General features: G+C 40.3%; 1 protein-coding gene and 1 long non-coding RNA gene across 8 annotated transcripts in view; both read left to right on the top strand.

Annotated features, from left to right (window-relative positions):
• LOC112833440 (uncharacterized) overlaps positions 1-7,301 on the top strand; it is a 47,846-nt gene extending 40,545 nt beyond the window's left edge. Inside the window, exon 3 of the long non-coding RNA XR_012381109.1 lies at positions 5,740-7,301. This is a non-coding gene — a long non-coding RNA (uncharacterized lncRNA). The remainder of the gene's footprint in view (positions 1-5,739) is intronic.
• A 3,807-nt stretch (positions 7,302-11,108) lies between these two features.
• The window catches only part of GOLGA4 (golgin A4), a 121,352-nt gene continuing 111,862 nt past the window's right edge, over positions 11,109-20,598 (top strand). For 4 of the 7 annotated variants that reach the window (XM_073902156.1, XM_025884460.2, XM_025884484.2 and 1 more), the window contains exon 1: positions 11,110-11,488. In XM_073902156.1, the coding sequence (XP_073758257.1) occupies positions 11,417-11,488 (72 nt within the window). In that variant the 5' untranslated portion in view covers positions 11,110-11,416. Of the gene's footprint in view, positions 11,489-20,598 lie in introns of all 7 variants that reach the window. The other 3 variants (XM_073902143.1, XM_073902140.1, XM_073902133.1) reach the window with 1 other exon arrangement.

Here is a 20,598-nt window from a genome sequence, read left to right as displayed (position 1 = left end):
GCCTTTACCACTCCAAGATTATAGAATAAAATATTATAGAATAAACCATCCCATGTTTTCTTCTAGTGCTTTAATAATTTCATTTTGTAGGTGTGAGGAATGAATCCAACTTTTTTTTTCTTCAAGATACTGACTTATTATCCAACTACTTCTTTAATCCTCACAGGAAATTTATGATGGATATAATTATGTGTCTTCATTTTGCAGATGAAAAACTGAAACAGGGGCACCTGGGTGACTCAGTTAAGTGTCTGCCTTTGACTCGGGTCATGATCTCAGGGTCCTGGGGCTCGCATCGGGCTCCCTGCTCAGTGGGGAGTTCGCTTCTCCCTCACCCCCTGCCCCTCCCCCTACTCATGCTCTCCCTCCCTTTCTCTCTCTCTCTCTCAAATAAATAAGTAAAATCTTAAATTAAAAAAAAAAAGAAAAAACTGAAACAGAAGCGAAGTAACTTTCCCCCATCACAGAATAATGTGAAGCTGGGATTTGAACCCAGTCGGTTGAGTTTAATGTCTGTGTGCCTATTCCTTAATCCTACCCAGCCTTTCCCTATGGGAGTAACCTACCAACACAATATCTTGAATATGAGGGGAGGGCTCTTTTTGTTTTTCCTGCAACACAAACACAGTATCCAAATGTTTGCAAGAGTGAATTTGTTTACTTAGAATCTGATTATCAAGCAGTTACTTAGTAAGGAGCAAGGAATTTGCCACTTCTCACCTTTATTCCCTCAACCCTTCTCTTTGTTACCAAGACCTCATTCTTGAAATGATTTTTTTCTCAGCTCAGTGTTGGGCTTTCCCTTCAAAAGATTCTTCTCATTAAATTGTTGCCATCAGCTGTGCAAACAGTCCCAGGACATGTTATGTAAACAATTATAAAACTGCTAAAGATGACATTGAAGTTTTAAAAATTGAGCAGGGTATGTCTCAGAGAAGAGAAGAAAGTGTTAAATTTATGACAGTTGGGAGGCCAGGATAAATAGCAAGAAGGCCTGAGGTCACTTTCCAGTTCTGTCACCGAGATCATATGACTTTAGAAGAGTAATTTTTTTGCTCTTCTTTGTGACTGTTTGTCAAACAGGGGCAATAGCAATGACAATGTAACCCTTCACTTTTCCCTAGTTTACTTACTTTCTGCCTACAGTAGGGATTAAATTAAAACAAAGATACCCCCCCCCAAAATTATTTAAAGAAAAGGCTGTAGGCAGAAAAGTAGGTTAAATTCCTGAGAGTCATAGTCTAAGTTTAGACAAAGATATGGAGACCTTTCTTTCATGGGAGGCTTTCCAACTGTTTTATAACTATACTTTACATAGACATACAATGTTCTTTTGCAAAAGTAAATATTAAAAACATAATATGTTTTAAGTGTTCTCATGAAGTGCATTAAAACAGTGTAATGAAGTATTTCAAAGTGTTCCAGATCTGTTTCTTGCTACAGCCAAATTGTGTGTGTGTACAAATATATACTATACCTATACATATATATCCCCCTTTCCCATACAAATCTGGTGTGTGAAGAACAACACAGAGGTACCACTTTCACATTTGAGGATAGTGCTCTGCATGTACAAAAGTAAAATATTTCTTTTCTGACAACCAAGAAAGAATTTTAGTGAGCACACTTCAGTGTCAATCAGTAAATCATTTTGGAGCAGAGTTGGAGAGCACAGAGAAATCAATGTCATTGAAAGTCTGTGCCTCCACAGGAACGGATCCAGAGGTAGTATGGGTGGTGATGTGCCATGGGCTTTAGAGCCATGAGAGCTCTGGGTTCAAATGCTGCTCTACCATGTCCAGGCTGTGTTACTTTGAGTGAGATTCTTAACCTCTCTGAGCTTTAGGTTTTTAACTTTTATTTTAAAAATTTCATACAGTAAGATTCAGTGTTTGTTGTGTATAGGTTTTTTTCGGTTTTGAGAAGTGCACGGAGTTGTATGTCTACCACTATAGTTATGATATGAATTCTTTCATCATCCCAAAGATTCCTTCATTATGCCCTTTTAATAATTCCTCCACCTCACCCCCACCCGTCACCCTTCTCAGGTCCTAGAAAACACTGATTTGGTCTCTCTCCCTACCATCTTGTCTTTCCAAAATGTCATAGAAATGGAATCATATATATGTATGGCTTCATTTGAATCTGACTTCTTTTGCTTAGCAAAACTTGCTTGAGATCCACTCAGGTTGTTGTGGGTATCAACAATTGGTTCTTTGTATTTTAGACTAGTATTGCATGGTATGGATGTACCACAATTTATTTATCCATTCACTGGCTGAGAAACATCAGAGTTTTGATAATTTGTGTCTTTCAAGGAATATGTCCCTTTTTCTACATTGTTGAATTTGTTGGCCTAAGCCTCTTCGTGGTACTCTCTGGTACTATCTGTAGAATCTGTGGTGATAGCCTCTCTTTGATTCCTGATACTGATAATTAGTGTTTTTCTTTCTCTCAATGAGTCTTACTAGGGGCTTATCAATGTTATTAATCTTTTCTAAGAACCAAATTTTAGCTTTGTTGGTTTTTCTCTATTTCTCTGTTTTCTATTTCACTGATTTTTGCTCTTATCTTTATTGTTTAATGCCTTCTACTTTGGTTTTAATTTTCTTCTCTTTTTTCTAACTTCTTTTTTTCTTTAAGATTTTATTTATTTGGGCGCCTGGGTGGCTCAGTTGGTTAAGCGACTGCCTTCGGCTCAGGTCATGATCCTGGAGTGCCGGGATCGAGTCCCACATTGGGCTCCCTGCTCAGCAGGGAGTCGGCTTCTCCCTCTGACCCTCTTCCCTCTCGTGCTCTCTATCTCTCATTCTCTCTCTCTCAAATAAATAAATAAAATCTTTAAAAAAATAAAAAAAAGATTTTATTTATTTATTTGACAGAGAGAGAGAGACAGTGAGAGAGGGAACACAAGCAGGGGGAGTGGGAGAGGGAGAAGCAGGCCTCCTGCTGAGCAGGGAGCCCGATGTGGGGCTTGATCCCAGGACCCTGGGATCATGACCTGAGCTGAAGGCAGATACTTAATGGCTGAGCCACCCAGCACCCCTTTTTTCTAACTTCTTAAGTTGGAGTATTAGATTATTTATTTTTAATCTTTTCCTTTTCTAATATAAACATGCAATACTATAAATCCTTCTAAGCACTGCTTTAGCTGCACCTCACAAATTTTGATATTTTCATTTTCATTCATTTAAAACATTTTCTGATTTCCCTTGAGTTTTGTTCTTTGACCCATCACTTATTTGGAAGTTAGCTGCCTAATTTCAAAATATTTGGGAATTTTCTAGATATCTTTTTGTTATTGATTTCTAATTTAATTCCTTTGTGGTCAGAGAATATGCTGTATGATATTAATCCTTTGAAATTTATTGAGACTTGTATTATGAATTAGCATATTTTCTATCTTGGTGAATGTTCCATGTGTACTCAAAAAAGAATGTGTATTCTGCAGTTGTTGGTAGTAGTTTTCCAAAAAGATCAATTAGGCAGAGTTAGCTGACCCAGATTCTCTATATCCTTACCTACTTTTTCGTCTACTTGTTTTATCAAAGACTAAGAGAGGTATCTTAAAATCTCCAACTGTAATTGTCCTTTCATTTCAGTCACTTTTTGCTTCATGATTTTGAAGCTATGTTATTATGTAGATACGTATTTAGGATTATGTCTTCTTGATGAATTGTTTCATCAAAAAGATGAAATCTTTTTGTTATTTTGAAATGTTCCTTAGGGGCACCTGGATGGCTGAGTGGGTTAAGCGTCCAGCTCTTGGTTTTGGCTCAGGTCAAGATCTCAAAGTTGTGAGATCAAGTGCCGCATCTGGCTCCGCACTCAGCGTGGATTCTGCTTCAGATTCTTTCTCCCTCTGCTCCTCCCCCTCCCTCTCTCGAATAAATAAGATCTTTTAAAAAGTTCTTTATTTTTGTAATACTCCTTGTCTTGAAGTCTATTTTATTTGATATTAATATAGTCATACAGCTTTCCTATGATTCAGTTTTGCATAGTATATTGGATTCTCTGGTGCATTGTTCAGATGTGCTTTCAGAACTGAGGCATTGGGGTGCCTAGGTGGCTCAGTTGGTTAAGCAGCTGCCTTTGGCTCAAGTCATGATCCTGGAGTCCTGGGATCAAGTCCCACATCAGGCTCCCTGCTCAGCAGAGAACCTGCTTCTCCCTCTCTCTCTGCCTGCCTCTCTGCCTACTTGTGCTCTCTCTCTAGCTCTCTGTCAAATAAATAAATAAATAAAATCCTTAAAAAAAAAAGAACTGAGGCATTAATTTCACCAGCAGCTAATAGTGTGGCTACAGATGGTGATGGCTCACACCTGTATGTATTGTCCCCCACCTCCACCCTTTTCCCCTCTAACAGGTTCTAACAAATCTCTTGTAAGTAAATCTCAGAGTCTGTTACCAGGGGATCTTGATGTGTGATATACAGTATGTTCTTTTCCATGTTTTTATTAACTTATCTGTGTCTTTATATTGAAATCACATGCCTTAAAAACAACGTATAGTTGGATCTTGTTTTTCCATTCATCATGACCATCTCTGCCTTTTCACCAGAGTATTTAATCAATTTATGTTGAATGTAATTTTGATATGATTGAGTTTAAGTCTACCGTCTTGCTCCTTGTTTTCTATTAGTCACATTAGTTCTTTGTTCCCTTTTCTTTTCATTGTTGTCTTCCTTTTGATAACTTGAGTTTTTAGGATTGTAATTTATATCTTCTAATGGGACTTTAAGTTAAATCTTCTGCTTTATTGTTTCTTTTTTTAATGGTTGTTCTAGGTATTATAATATGCATCCTTAACTTATCACAGTCCAAATTGAATTAATGTTGTACTACATATATAATGTGAGAACTTTACAGCAGTATACTTCCATTTATCAACTCTTTATCCTTTGTGCTATTATTATCATAGATTTTACTTCTTTGTATGTTAAAAACTCCACAATTTATGGTCATGATTTTTGTTTTAAGCAGTCAATTTGATTTTTTTAAAAAAGATTTTATTTATTTATTTTTTAAGATTTTATTTATTTGACAGAGAGAGACACAGTGAGAGAGGGAACACAAGCAGGGGGAGTGGGAGAGGGAGAAGCAGGCTTCCTGCCGAGCAGAGAGCCCGATGCGGGGCTCGATCCCAGGACCCTGGGATCATGACCTGAGCTGAAGGCAGACGCTTAATGACTGAGCCACCCAGGCGCCCCAAAAGATTTTATTTATTTATTTCAGAGAGAGAGAGAGAGAACATGCAAGCAGGGAGAAGTGCAGAGAAGGGGGAGAGAGAGAATCCCAAGCCGACTCTGTGCTGAGTGTAGTGTCCAACCTAGGCCTCAATCCCACGACCCTGACTGAAATCATGACCTAAATTGAAATCGAGTTGGACGCTCAACTGACTGAGCCACTCAGGTGCCCCAACAGTCAATTTGATTTTAAAGAAATTAAGAGAGGAGAAAAAAATAGTCTTTCACATTTATCTGCATATTTGGGAGCTCTTCCTTCCCTCTTGTATATCCATCTGGTATAATTTCTTGAGCACTTCTTATAGTACAAGTTGCTGGTAAAGAATTTTCTCAGCTGTTCTTTTTCAGAAAATGTCTTTGTTTGCTTTTGCTATAGATAAATGCTTTCTCTGCACTTTTTAGTGTGTTTCAGCATTTTAAAGATGCTGTTCCATGAAGTCATTTTTGTTTTCTGCATATAACATGTCTTTTTTTTTTTCTGGCTGCTTTTTAAGGTCTTCCATGCTGTTGAGAAGAATAAAGTGGCATACTTTCAATTCTCAAGGGACACTTTGAAGAGGATGGGCTGGAGTGCCACAGTCTACCATGGAATCTACTACTGGAAGCTCAGTCCCCTTCCCATGTGGTATTATTTTAGTCTGAAGAGCTCAGAGTAGGATAAATGTAGAGTTAAGGAATACAGAGTCTCCAAGATTGCCCAGATGTTGAAGCAGCATGGGTCAACTTCTGTGGGTAAAGGTAAAAGTTTTCCTAAAGATTAGTAGAGATTTGCAGTGTAGAAGCTAGAAGAGGATGCTCCAGCAGAGTGGTCCTTATGGACAGAGATAAGGGAATAAGATTAAGATCTGGGAATGGATAATTTCGAGTTATATCCTTGATAGGATATAACTTTTTAAAAAAATGTTTCTTTTTTCTTTTTCAAAGTAATCACTACACTCAACATGGAGCTCAAACTCACAACCCTGAGATCAAGAGTCACACACTTGTCTGACTGAGCCAGCCAGGCACCCCAAGATTATAACTTTTGAAGAGGTTTTTTTTTTCCTTAAACTGTGGGAAAAGTTGTATTTAGCATATAGTTTTTTTGTTTTCATTTGAATATAGTTGACATACAGCGTTACATTAGTTTTAGGTGTACAACTTGGTGATTTGACAAATTTATATGTTATATACGTTTAGCACAAGTGTAGTTACCATCTGTCCCATTATATCGCTATTACAGTATCATTGACTGGGTTCCTTATGCTGTGCCTTTTATTCCCATGACGTACTCACTCCATAACTGGAAGTCTGTATCTCCCACTCCCCTTCATCTATTTTGCCCAATCCCCCACCCCCTATTTAGCATATAGTTTAAATTTCTTCCTTTAATATGCCATAATTCCTTTAGTGTTTTCCAGTCTGCTAATGCATTTGGTAAGTCTGCATGTCTTTTTTTTTTTAAGATTTTATTCATTTATTTGAGAGAGAAAGTGTGAGAGAGAGAAAGCATGAGAGTGGGGAGGGTCAGAGGGAGAAGCAGACTCCCGCTGAGCAGAGAGCCTGATGTGGAACTTGATCCTGGGACTCCAGGATCATGACCTGAGCCAAAGGCAGACGCTTAACCAACTGAGCCACCCAGGCACCCCTTCTAAGTCTGCATGTCTTGAGTAGGGCTGTAATGGAAGGAAATGAGAGCTGGATCCATAAGGATATTTGATATCTCCTCCAAATGCAACTTGTTTTTCTCCTCCCTCCTGATTCTCATCCTACAAAGTCCCTTAGAGGTATAGCATCAAGGTACCCAGGGAGACTGCATTCATGATTTCCAGACTGAGACCAATAACAATAACAAATGAAGAGCATTCTCATGGTGGAATGGGGATTTAGGAGAGACTTTAAGAAGAACCTTGGAAGATCAAGGAACACTCTATTTCCCCAAATTTACTTAGAGGGAGTTGTCCCTTAGGGGAAAAGGAAAAGCTATTATCTGGGTTGCATGAATTTTATAATATAACCTGAGAGATCTATAATAACATATACTTGTGACTGAATTTTAACTTTGCTTATAATTAAATGGAAATCAAAATACCATTTGTTATCTTTTTGTTGTCAAAACTTTTTTAAAATATGGAAATGGGGGGGGTGCCTGGGTAGCTCAGTCAGTTAAGTGTCTGCCTTTGGCTCAGGCCCTGATCCCAGGGTCCTGAGGTCGAGCCCTGCCATCAGGTTCCCTGCTCAGTTGGGAGTCTGCTTCTCCCTCTCCCTTTGCCCCTCCCCCCTGCTTGTGTGCTCTCTCTTTGTCCAATAAATAAAATCTTAAAAAAAATGGAACTGGGCATTTCCACTGTGGATAGAAACATAAATTGGTATTGGGCACCTGGGTGGCTCAGTCGGTTAAGTGTCTGCCTTCGGTTCAGGTCATGATCCCAGGGTCCTAGGATCAAGCCCCGCATCAGGCTCCCTGCTTAGTGCGGAGTCTGCTTCTCCCTCTCCCTCTGCCCCTCCCCTCTGCTCGTGTTCTGTCTTTCACTCTCTCTCTTTCAAATAAATAAATAAAATCTTTAAAAAAATAAAAAAAGAAAAATTGGTATTCATTTTGGAGATCAAGTTGGCATTAACTGTACATAATGAATGGATTCTTCAATTACCTTTCTGGGAATCCATTATTTTCCACAGAAACGTACACAAAAGTACACAAACATATTTATAAAGTTGTTCACTTTAATATTGTTTAATAGCAAAAACTGGGGAGAAGTGAAATATCCATTAACATGGAAACCGATACATCAAATCATAAATACTTTATCTATAGTATAAAATACTATGCAGTCATTAAATGGACTGAAATACAGGTACTGATTAGAAATGATATTCATGGCGTGTTAATTGAGAAAAGCAAAATGAATAAAATTAAATAAAATAAAACCACAAATACATAATTACATTTACACATCTCTATATTTTCATTAATACAGAAACAAAATGGAAAGAATACAACTAAATTATTAGTAGGGGTTTTTTGGGGGGATAAGATCATACAGTTGATCCTTGAACAATGCGGGGGTTAGGGGCACCAACCTCCCGCATAGTTGAAAAATCTGTGTGTAACTTTTGTCTCCCCCAAAACTTAACCAATAATGACTGGCCTACTGTTGACCAAAAGCCTTATTAAACAGTCGACTAACATGTATTTTGTATGTTATATGTATTATAGACTGTATTCATACAATAAAGCAAAGAGAAAAGAAATCATAAGGAAAATACATTTACAGTACTGTATTGTATTTACTGAAAACAAAATCCATGTATAATTTCACCTGTGCAGTTCAAATCTGTGTTGTTCAACAGTCGACTGTACTTTTGTTTTTGTTACAGTGAGTGTATGTTACTCTTGTAAGAAAAGATAAAAATACAGTGTGATACATACACTAAAGCTTGTAAGATTGAAGTTGTAGAGAGGGGAGCATGATTAAGTCCACTGACGTGTGTGTGGTTTTAGGGATGGTGTTAGGAAATGCTTGAAAGGGAAGATGACATGTGGGCAGCATTATCAAGGATAGATAAGAAAGGTGGGAAAAGAAGAAATGTACAAAGTCATGGAGGATAATAAGTAAACTAGATTCATTAAGGTGTTCAAAGCTACTATATATAACCTGGGGACTAAAAAAAGAAAGGTAAGGAGGTATACAAAAGCTGGATGTGCAAGGGAACCACAAGTCAATTTGAAATTTCTGGAGGTCTCAAGTGTGAAGTATGGAAAGGGGGTAGCGAGAGAGAAAGCAGGAGCCAGGCTGCTAAGGGTTTCTTGTACTCCTTGGGAATTTGAATGGTGTCCTGCAGAACAAGGAGGTCACTGATGGGGTTTTGGCAGGACAGTAACATCAGCTATATAGAAGATTGATTGGAGAGAAGCCAATCTGGAAACTGGGAGATCATTTAAGCAGTGAGATGTAATGAAGATTGAAACCAGCTAGTGGCAGGGTGAATAGGAAAGAGAATGGATTTGAGAAATATTTCAGAGTAAAAGACAGAGGGCTTGGTGATTTGCTGGATATGGGTGAAGAATGAGAGGAATGTTTTGACTAACTTCAGCAGTTTTCACTTGGGTAACTGGGCAGATGGAGATGACACCAGCAAAGGCAGAAAATACAGATGGCAAAGCAAGCTTGTGAAGAGGAGAAGATGCAAGAGGGCGAGAAGAAATGTAGAAGGGGCAAATCTGGATGGTGATGGTAGGGGATGTAGTAGGAGATGATATCAGTTTCAGACAAGTTGAATTGAGGGGCCTATGCACTATTAAGAGAAACTGTTCAGTAGGCAGCTGGCTGTATTAAGACTAAGTAATTCTGTAGAAATTTAGTGTCAGGCCCTGTAGTAGGCACTGGTTGAGTTGTATAATAGCCATGGTTTTTGCCCTCCCGAACCTGACAGCCTAATGAAGATGGTATGATCTGGAGCTCAGGGGAGAGGGTCTAGGCTAGCGCTCTCAACACAGAAAGGGAGAGTGTTAGAAGAAGAGAATGAAACTCTTAGAATTTTTAAGTATCATTTACTATGAACTATACTCTAGACACATCAAACTTCGCAACATTCCGATGAAATATTATTAAAATGTTATAGATGAGGAAAACGAGGGGCAGAGAATTGAGACTCAGAGGTCACAATCTGGCCTTTGGGCTGAATTTTATTCTAAGAGCTATTTTGCTGCAGTGATTTAAAAATACCTCTGGATAAGTTTGTACTACCCAGTTTGTTACTTTCCCTCATTCTCCATTGTCTTATACCATATGTGTGTCACTCATAATCTTTCTGCTCCCTTCAGGCATTTGACTTTGTACTATGTGGCCAAAGGTCACAGTGCTACTACTTTCTTGGTGAATATGTAGGTGTTCACTATGAGATAAGAGAGGACTTGGCCCAGCTGTCAATGCAGTGTTCAGACTAGGCCCTGTTCTGGCTCTACTACATCTAGGGATCAAGCTATGGAATCTTACAGAGGAACTTGCTAATAAATAAAATTTGCTAAAATGTGAAGATCAGCATATATTCTCTCAGGTTCTGATACACGAGGCAATGTGAAGCAATTTGGTATAGCATGCAGAGGTAGTTGCTGAGATGGATATGGGGGTTCACAGATGGCCCAAGTTAAGGGTGTTGGAAGAATTAAGCACATAAACATTAAACTCTCTAGGATGATTGCAGATGCGGATGCTTGGACCCCTTTGGAAATTTCTGCATTCCCTCAGCTGTGAATTCTTTTAACATCCCCAAGGACTTGGCACTTTAATAAGGATTTTGGAATGAATACGTGAAAATATACGATTTCGGTTAAATAAAAAATACAGGCAGATGTCCAAACGGTTGAGATTTTACAATATCGTCCTGAAACGTTTGGACCCTGGGAGTCTGTGTCAGGTACTTCTTGAGACCTCTGGAAAAGTCCAGGGAAGGAAAGACGGTCCCTCTGGGGAGCAGTAGGAGTACCAGGCACTGAAGATGCAGACTCTAACTACAAATACTGAACAAAAAGTACACTATCCTTCAGAGCGCAAAGCAGGTTCCCTGGATACCCGCCTTCTCCCAGCCCAGGCGCTCACACACGCCGCTCTTCACCGTGGGCCAGTCCACCGGGCCGTCCTTAATAGAAGCAGCACCCTCCCCCAGGACTCTGCAGTGCCGAAGTGCGGGTGTGCGTCACTGCGGCGCTCAGACCAGCCCTCGCCCCAACTCGGAGGGCAGCTCCGCAAGGAATGAACTGGAGCAGTGCGGGACACCGCGTATTACTCGCGGGTGTCGCGTTCGGGAGCGACACCCCGAGCGCGCATGTGCCGGCGCGACTTCGTGCTTGGCCCCTCCGGCGCTCCGTAGAGCTCCCTTGGCGAGCTCCACGTAGGCCGCGCAGGCGTCTTTGGCACACCGTTCACCTGCTGCCGTTGTCGCCGCCGCCGCCGCTGCCGGGGCTGGATGGGGGGCATAGGCCAGCCAGTGGCACCCAGAAGAAAGAGACGCGGCGGCGGCGACGTCGACACCCGCAGGACGAGTGTCTCGATCCGCCCGCGAGCCCAAGGAGGAGGCGGTGAGGCCCGGCCCCTACTGTCCCTGGTATAGAGAGGCCGCCGTCGCCGCCGCGGCCGGGTCTCCCTGGGCGCTCGCCCCTCAGGTCTCACACTCAGGACCCCGCGCTGCACCATGTTCAAGAAACTGAAGCAAAAGATCAGCGAGGAGCAACAGCAGCTCCAGCAGGCGCTGGCCTCGACTCAGGTACTATGGCCGCTGCTCTCGTCTAGTTCCCGACACCCCTTGACACAGCTTCGGGGGGCCAGGAGGAGGAAAGGTTCTTCCGTGACCCTTGACCTGAGAATCTCCCCCAAACTCTGGACTGGGAATGAGTCCAGGGCGGCCCGGGTCCTCTGTACTGGGGACCTGGGGCCCCAACCCCAAACTCCATGCAGGAGAGTGGGAGGGGGTGGCCGGATCCCTCGGGACGTCTGACCTCTAGTTTTCCCCCAGCGCAAGACCCTGGCCTGAGAATAAGCTAGAAGGGCTCCGATCTTGCGTGACTTTTGACCCTATCGAAGGTTCCCCCACCCATCCGAGACCCCAACTCAGGAGTGGGGGCGGGATGGGAAAACCTGGGTCCCTTGTAATATCTGACTTGTCTGAAGTTCCCTCTCCCATCATGACCCGAGACTGAGTACGGAGGGGTCTGGATCCCTCTAGACTCCCGACCCGTTACGGGGGTCTAATGTCAAACCGTGGTCCAGAGGTGTGGGCCGAGGGTCGAGCCATTCCAGACCAGGCTGCCTGCCGGAGCGTTGGACCTGAAAGAGGTGGCAGTGTGGCCGGCGTCCAACGCCTGAGGCTGTCACGAGTTAGTCACTTCGCATAACTTGGTTGATCCCGGACGGGCCGTAGGGACAGACATTCTGAGGCCAGGCCGGGTTTCGGCCTAACGCCAGCCGGGCTTCTGCTTCTTCAAGAGTCTTGTTCAGTTTTTTTCATGAATGCTGTTGCTTCAGGAAATGACAGTTTCTAGGAAAAAGGGGGCGTGTTAGCAGTGTTAATTTAAAGAACAGTCTCCTAGACACCAATGAGAATGTGTGTTTTGGTGCTCGCAGCCCTTGTCTCTTGAGCAAAGATGAGGGCTTCTGCTAAATTTCTTCCCAGCCTTTCTCAGTCTCAACAGATTGAGCAATTCTCCCTCTCTCAAATTTTAGTTTCTGTAAGAAAGGCTGAGTTTTAATGAATTTGGAGACATTTAAAAGTAATTTTAAAAATACGTTTTTCTTATACAGCTTTTAAACAACTGTTAAGCAACCAACAACTATTAAATCAGCTATTGCATTAGAACAACTGTCAACTATAAATTGAAGTTGTTCTCTTAAAAGCTAAAGCTCATGTAGAGTAAAACTGCTTGAAATACACTGGAATATGACACTGAAAGTTTGTTCTAAGTAAAATGTAAATAATGATTAAAATTTAGATAGTAAATACCTTACTTTTCATACTATTTACTGCCAGCTTTTCTAACTTTACAAAACACATTTATTTAAGAAACAAAAAACTTAGGAGTGAGGTAGAGATGAGGAATGTGGGGAAACACCATGTTGGCGAATATGAAACAGTTATATTTGGGAATGTATAAAGAATCATTGGTCCAAGATTCCACCTCTAGAAATTTATTCTAAGAAAGTTTAGGATGGGGTGCCTGGGTGTCTCAGTTGGTTAAGTGTGTGCCTTCGGCTCAGGTCATAATCCCAGGGTCCTGGGTTCCAGTGGGGCATAGGGCTCCCTGCTCAGCGGGGAGTCTGCTTTTCTCTTTCCTTCTGCCCCTACCCCCTGCTCGTTCTCTCTCTCTCTCTCTCTCTCCCTCCCACTCTCTCTCTCAAATAAATAAAGCCTTTAAAAAACAGTTTAGGATGTGTTAAAGATTTAACTTCATGGATTTTTATTTCAGTGTTGTTTTAATAGGTAAAAGCTGGCTAAAAATAGAAAATTGATTAACAGGTTAAGATAGTTGGTTATTATGCAGCCTTAAAAACCAACATTTATTGGGCTCTTACTATGTGAGAGGCATTTTGCTTTGTATTTTACACGGATCATTTTATTTAATTCTTACATACACCAAAGAGGTAGATACTCTTATAGATGGAGTGAGGTTCAAAGAGATTAACTTGCCTAACACACCTATTGTTAGAACCTGCAGGAAAGTAATAACAACATGCAAAGATATTTGTGTTAAAGGACAGATTAAGAAGCAGCATGTAAAGTGTGATCCCAGTTTTGTGGGGAAAAAATATGTATATAAAGTATATATGTATTTTTAATTATTTTTTTAAGATTTTTTATTTATTTGAGAGAGTGCACAAGCAGGGGGGAGCAGCAGAGGGAGAGGGAGAAGCAGGCTCCACGCGGAGCAGGGAGCCCGACGTGGGGCTCGATCCCAGAACCCTGAGATCATGACTGGAGCTGAAGGCAGACGCTTAACAGACTGAGCCACCCAGGTACCCCATATGTATATAAAGTATATTTATATACAGGCACTGAAAATAGTTTAAGAAGGAAGTGCTCATGAGATATCATGATTATTTTTCTTATAATGTTTAGTTTTTCTTCATGAAAATGAATTGATTTTGTGCATTAACAGAGAGAGGTGGTTTTTAGAATAGTAAAAAAGTTAACGAGCTAACATATTAGGTAAGACAGTGCATCTGGATCAAATAAAATCACTTTATGTGTAAAAGATTTAAAACTTTGACAATATGTATAATATGTATATCAAGAAGATAAAAGTTAAATTGTTAGTGATCATCTACTCATAGAAACTTGATTCTGTTCTGGTCTCAGATCTTCAGCTGTTATGAACCCTTCAGGATGAGAAGTTCTGGATTATTGTTTTCAAAGTTAAAGATTTTTTTTCAAGGGTGAATTAAAAAAACAAAAACCCTTTTTTGATGACAGTCCTTTTGCAACAGATTACATGTATCCTTGTCTTCTTAAGCAAAAGATCTTGAATTTGTATAATATTATCATTTCTTAAATTTTGAGTATAAATTATTTTGTTTTGAAGGCACCATGCCTCAAGAATTTACCTGGGTGTGAAAGGCATTTTCCTTTTACCCATTCAAGAGGATTTGTTTGTTCTTGGTCTATTTTTTGTAATTTTGTAACCTCTGTGTCTTTCTTCTCTCTGCCTTTGAACTGTTGTGGGCTTTGAATCAAGGCACATAAGCAGCTTCTTTTTTTTTTTTTAAGATACATAAACTCATAAAATTTTGTGTGAAATAAGGGCAAGTACCTGAGGGATTCTTTAGCACAGTGTAGTGTATTAATACAAATTTTGAGTGTTTGGAGGCCTTTGTGTGCATACTTTCTGTTTCTTAGCTTGCTTTTCATAGGTGTGGTGGCCTGAGAGGTATTTTTCCAATAGATTGAATTGTCAGGCATAGATAATTCCGGGATAAACCATTTGCATCACAATATTTGTAAAACTTTCCAGCAAAAATAATAATGATATAGTATAGGGTTTCTTTCTTTTTTTTTTTTAAAGATTTTATTTATTTGACAGAGAAACAGCGAGAGAGGGAACACAAGCAGGAAGAGTGGGAGAGGGAGAAGCAGGCCTCCCGCTGAGGGGAGAGCCCGATATGGGGCTCGATCCCAGGACCCTGGGACCATGACCTCAGCCGAAGGCAGACGCTTAACGACTGAGCCACCCAGGCGCCTAGTATAGGGTTTCTTAAGGTTTTGAAAACATTCAATAAAAACAAGAAATAGCCTTCTAATATTCCCCAATCACTTCTATTTGGTTGGTACTAAGATTATTTGCATCTTTCCTTGACAAATATTTTAAGTAATTATTTATTTAACACTGATGATGACTTGAAGCCTAATCACTAATTAAAAATGAAGTTAAAAAATTTTTAAATAAAGGTTCACTTATTACTATTATTATTTGTTTATTTATTTATTTTTTAGAAGTAGGCTCTATGCCCAGTACGGAGTCCAGTGCAGGGCTTGAACTCACGACCTTGAGATCCAAACCTGAGCTGAGATCAAGAGGCGGACATTTAACTGACTGAGCCACCCAGTGCCCCCACTTATATTATTATTATCATCATCATCATTTTTTATTTATTTATTTTGTTTTGAGAGAGAGAGAGAGTATGTGTATGAGGTGGGGCAGGGAAAGAGGGAGAGAGAGAATCTTAAGCAGGCTCCACACCCAGCACAGAGCCTGACCCAGTGTTGATCTCAGGACCCTGAGATGAAATCAAGAGTCAGAAGCTTAACCAACTGAGCCATGTAGGCACCCACTTACATTATTTTTTTAACAATGAGTATCTATTTTGGATTCTTAAATTCCTATGTGATGTCTGTCTCGATTGGATGGGGGCCCCCCAAATGTGGGGCATCCTGATTAGGTGGGCGCCAGTGGCATGGGCGGTGAAAGGATTCATACAAGGCAGAACAAAGGAGATAGAAATTTATTGAATACATAAAAAAATAATGTAAGTGGGGTGCCTAGGTGGCTCAGTCGGTTAAGCTTCTGACTCTTGATTTCATCTCAGGGTCCTGAGATCAACACCGGGTCAGGCTCTGTGCTGGATGTGGAGCCTGCTTAAGATTCTCTCTCTCCCTCTTCTCCCTGCCCCGCCTCATGCACGTACTCTCTCTCAAAATAAATAAATAAATAAGCAAATAAATAAATAAATAAAATGATGATGATGATGATAGAGATTTATTGAATACACCTTTGCTGCAGGACAGCAAAGCAGACTGCAAGGAGGCAGTGAGTGGGGGCTATATTTAAAGCAGGAAGGTGAGGACATATGGGGACGTAGGGAATTTTCACTTTTTTGGTAACTGTTCCTGGTTGTAAGTAGCCCATTGGTCAGTTAGGGCCTATGGATATTTTGAGGGGGGTTGCCTGATGGGCCTGCCTGTATTTAGGTAGGTGGTCGCTGTGGGCCCTTTTGCCTTGATCAAGTTTCTGTTGCTGAAGCCTGTTGTCTAAAAGCAGTCTTACAGGGGCGCCTGGGTGGCTCAGTCGTTAAGCATCTGCCTTTGGCTCAGGTCATGATCCAGGTGTCCTGGGATCGAGCCCCACATTGGGCTCTCTGCTCTGTGGGAAGCCTGCTTCGCCCTCTCCCACTCCCCCTGCTTGTGTTCCCTCTCTCACTGTGTCTCTCTCTGTCAAATAAATAAATAAAATCTTTAAAAAAATAAATAAAAGCAGTCTTACAGAATGAGTTGGATAAAATAAATATTAAAAATAATATAGAATAGGGGCGCCTGGGTGGCTCAGTTGGTTAGGCGACTGCCTTCGGCTCAGGTCATGATCCTGGAGTCCCGGGATCGAGTCCCGCATCGGGCTCCCCGCTCAGTGGTGAGTCTGCTTCTCCCTCGGACCCTCCCCCTCTCATGCTCTATTTCATTCTCTCTCTCAAATAAATAAATAAAATCTTTAAAAAAAATAATATAGAATATCTTGTAATTGGGATATATGTAATACATAAATAAAAATATACTTTTAAATTTTATTTATTTATTTAAGTAATCGCTACACCCAGTGTGGGGCTCTAACTCATGACCCTGAGATCAAGAGTTGCATGCCCCTCTGACTGAGCCAGCCAGGCACCCCAGCATAAATAAAACTATTTTTAAACATTTTCAGCCTTTTTCAAATATTACTAAAACTTAAAAGTACAGACACAAATGGACAAATACTGTATGATTCCACTTATCTGTGGTACCTAGATTAGTCAAATTCATAGAGACAAAAAATAGAATGGTGGTTGCTAGGGGCTGGAGAGAGGGGGAAGTAGGGAGTTACTGCTTAATGGGTAGAGTTTTGGTTTGGAAAGATGAAAAAGTTTTGGAGATAGATGATGATGATGGTTACACAACAATGTGAATAATTTAATACCACTGAACTATAGACCTAAAACTGGTTAAAATGGTAACTTTTATGTTATATATATTTCACCACAATAAAAGAATTAAAAACAGCAGAAAGTGAGACTCCAAAATAATAGTTTATGTAATAGAAATTTAAAAAAAATGCACCGATAGCAGGGAAAAGAGTCCCTTTCTGAAGGAACATAGACTTATTGTAAATCCATGTGTACTAAATAATTACCCTCCATCTTGAAACTGGGGAAACCATAATTCCCAGGGAGAACATTAATGTACAATAATCTGTATTTTGACCAGTAGCACATAGTGGCTGTTGGTAATTCGTTAGATAGAATGTGCATTAAGTTCTCATGTTTTAAGTAATAAAATAATCCTAGTTTATGGGATTAAAAAAATGTGCTATGAAACTTGAATAGAGTACTGGTCATACAAAGTTCTTTCATCTGCTTCTTAGTTTGATAGAGCTAGAGGAAAAAGTTCTAAGAGAAGTTTTGTCTTTCTAGCTTTTGGGGTGAATTAACCCAATTTGTTAAATTGTGAGATTCAAAGATCCCAGGACATGGATGTAATTTTACACACCTCAACTTTACATCCCATGGAAACTGTAGGAAAATTCAAAGGGCATCCTGCAGGGCCCAGACAAGAGAGCAAGGCTGGAAACTGATGTAGAATTCAGTTAATGTGTTAATATGGAAGGTCAGGGCTCTAAAAGTATAAGATTTTAACCAACAGAGGTTGGTTCCTTTACCTTCTAAATCACAAGATATTAGTAAGACTTTCTCATTTATTTATGCAATTTTACGTGGGAAATATTCCTTCAGACTGTTGAGCGTCTTTCTCTTCATCTTCGAGCATCATGTGTTTGAGATGAGAAGTCTAATTCCAAACCTGTTCTTTCTTCATTGGTAGTTAACCTGATGTTTGAATCTTCTCTTCCTCCCTTGATTTTAGGAAATTCCCAAATTTCTTCTTTTAGTTCTTTGTTGTTGTTTTTTGCCCCCCCCTTTAAAAATCTTATTAATCTTTCTGGACAAGTTCTTTGTATATATATATATATTTTTAAGATTTTGTTTGTTTATTTGACAGAGAGAGACACAGCAAGAGAAGGAACACAAGCAGGGGGAGTGGGAGAGGGAGAAGCAGGCTCCTTGCTGAGCAGGGAGCCTGATGTGGAGCTCGATCCCAGGACCATGGGATCATGACCTGAGCCAAGGGCAGACGCTTAACGACTGAGCCACCCAGGCGCCCCTCTTTGTGTATTCTAACTTTCTTTTTATATATTCCTTTTTTCCTGTTTGCTCTATTGTTTTGAGAGATTTCTTCAAATTTTATTACTAGAATAAATTTATTTAAATTATTAAATTTATTTAGTAATCATTTAATTTCTACAAATAATAACAGTAGTAAACATTTATTGAGTAATTATTATTAATCAGGTACTTTTCTTGGTTTTATTGCATGATTTCTAAATTGAAACATGAAATAATATAACATATGACTTGTATTATCCCCATTTTACAGATAAGAAATTGAAGCTGAGGGAGGTAAAGTAACTTGTTTCTGGTACACAGTTAATCAGTGGTAAAGCTGAGATGAACTTGGGTAGTGTGGCTCAGAAGCCCATTTTTTTAACCACTGGGCTTGTACTTACTGCTTTGTTTTACTTTTTAGTAGCAGCTTATGTTTGTTTAAAGAAACTAGAGCTTATCAAAACTGGGAGGATAAGCATTATATTGTGTGTGTGTATACACACACACACACACACATATTTAAGTTCTGTTTCTTGATTTATCTGATTTTTTGGGGGGTCACTTATTCTTACTTGCCATCTTGGTTTTTTGTTGTTTTTTTGTTTGTTAAGAAAAATGTCTTGTGATTGTTGGTTGTTCATTTATATTTATGAAGTCCTGGTGGGTGATTTATTTTGCTAGTTGACATGGGTTTTCTCTGCTCTTATGTGCCTCTCCCCTGTGTGGAGAGTGGTTAGGGAAGAGAACAATCAGGATTCCTCTCTGCCAGCCCAAACAAGGAGGGTCTACCTACTTTGAAAGGTGACCGTATAATTTATCATGCAAACATCTTGAGAATGAAAGGGGACACTACTTCTAATAATGATCTTGGAACATAAACTGGCATAAACTGGGTAAGACTGGGTTGCAGTGGGCAAACTCAAGTGTATTATTACCCTGATACTTTGTGGTACCAGCCCCCACTTCTGAAGATCTAACTCCTACAAGGTAGGTTGCTTATTACATTTTGCAGTTGCTTTTGTCTGGACATATGTTTGGGTAGAAGAAGGCTGACCTCCAGTACCTGTTTGTCATACAAACCCTTAATTAATCCCTGAGAACAGTATCTCCCATTCTAGTACTCTAAACCTGTGATTTTTTTTTTCCCCTATTGGAAGAATTTGCTGCTGCTACTACTTCAGCCTTCTGTGCAAATTTGGAGTTATGGCTACCTTTGTCCTTATTTCTCCACCAGTTTGAATCCTTTTGCCTTCGATTCTTCAGAAATTTGTCATTATCTTTTCTTTTCTTTTTAAAAGTTTTATTTATCCACTTGACAGAGAGAGAAAGAGCACAAGCAAGGGGAGCGGCAGAAAGGGAGAAGCAGGCTCCCCACTGAGCAGAGAGCCTGACATGAGACTTGATCCCAGCACCCTGGGATCATGACCTGCGCTGAAGGCAGATGCCTAACTGACTGAGCCACCCAGGCACCCCTGTCATTATCTTTTCACTGTTGATATTCTCTGTCTTATTCTTGAGTTTTAACTAATCTATGTTTTTCTACCTTTTTTTTTTTTTTAACTTTCATTTCAGTGGGTTTTTAGGAGGGAGAGGAGGCAAACAGTATTCAGTCTACATTCTTGTACTGGAAACCTAATCATCATGATGTATTTTTTTTTTAAGATTTGTTTATTTATTTGAGAGAAAGAGAGCACATGAGAGGGGGGAGGGTCAGAGGGAGAAGCAGACTCCCCGCCAAGCAGGGAACCCGATGCGGGACTCAATCCTGGGACTGCAGGATCATGACCCGAGCCGAAAGCAGTTGCCCAACCAACTGAGCCACCCAGGCGCCCATCATCATGATGTATTTAAACATAAGTTCAGGGGTCGCCTGCGTGGCTCAGTCCGTTAAGCATCTGCCTTCGGCTCAGGTCATGATCCCGGGGTCCTGGGATTGAGTCCCTCATCGGGCTCTCTGCTCAGCAGGGAACCTGCTTCTCCCTCTCCCTCTCCTGCTCCCCCTGCCTGTGCTCTCTTACTTTTGCTCTCTCTCAAATGAATAAATAAGTAAAATCTTTTAAAAAAACAGCATAAGTTCATCTTCTGAAATATTTGACTTTTTTTTTAAGATTTTATTTATTTGTTTGACAGAGAGAGAGCATAAGCAGGAGGAGTGGCAGGCAGAGGGAGAAGGAGAAGCAGGCTCCCCGTTGAGCAGGGAGC

The sequence above is a fragment of the Callorhinus ursinus genome, unplaced genomic scaffold (assembly GCF_003265705.2).
Source record: "Callorhinus ursinus isolate GAN/ISIS: 27379988/994484 unplaced genomic scaffold, GSC_fseal_2.0 scaffold1, whole genome shotgun sequence".
Taxonomy (NCBI): Eukaryota; Metazoa; Chordata; class Mammalia; order Carnivora; family Otariidae; genus Callorhinus; species Callorhinus ursinus.
The sequence above is the reverse complement of the archived record's forward strand: the minus strand, read 5'-3'. Positions and strand labels throughout refer to the sequence as shown.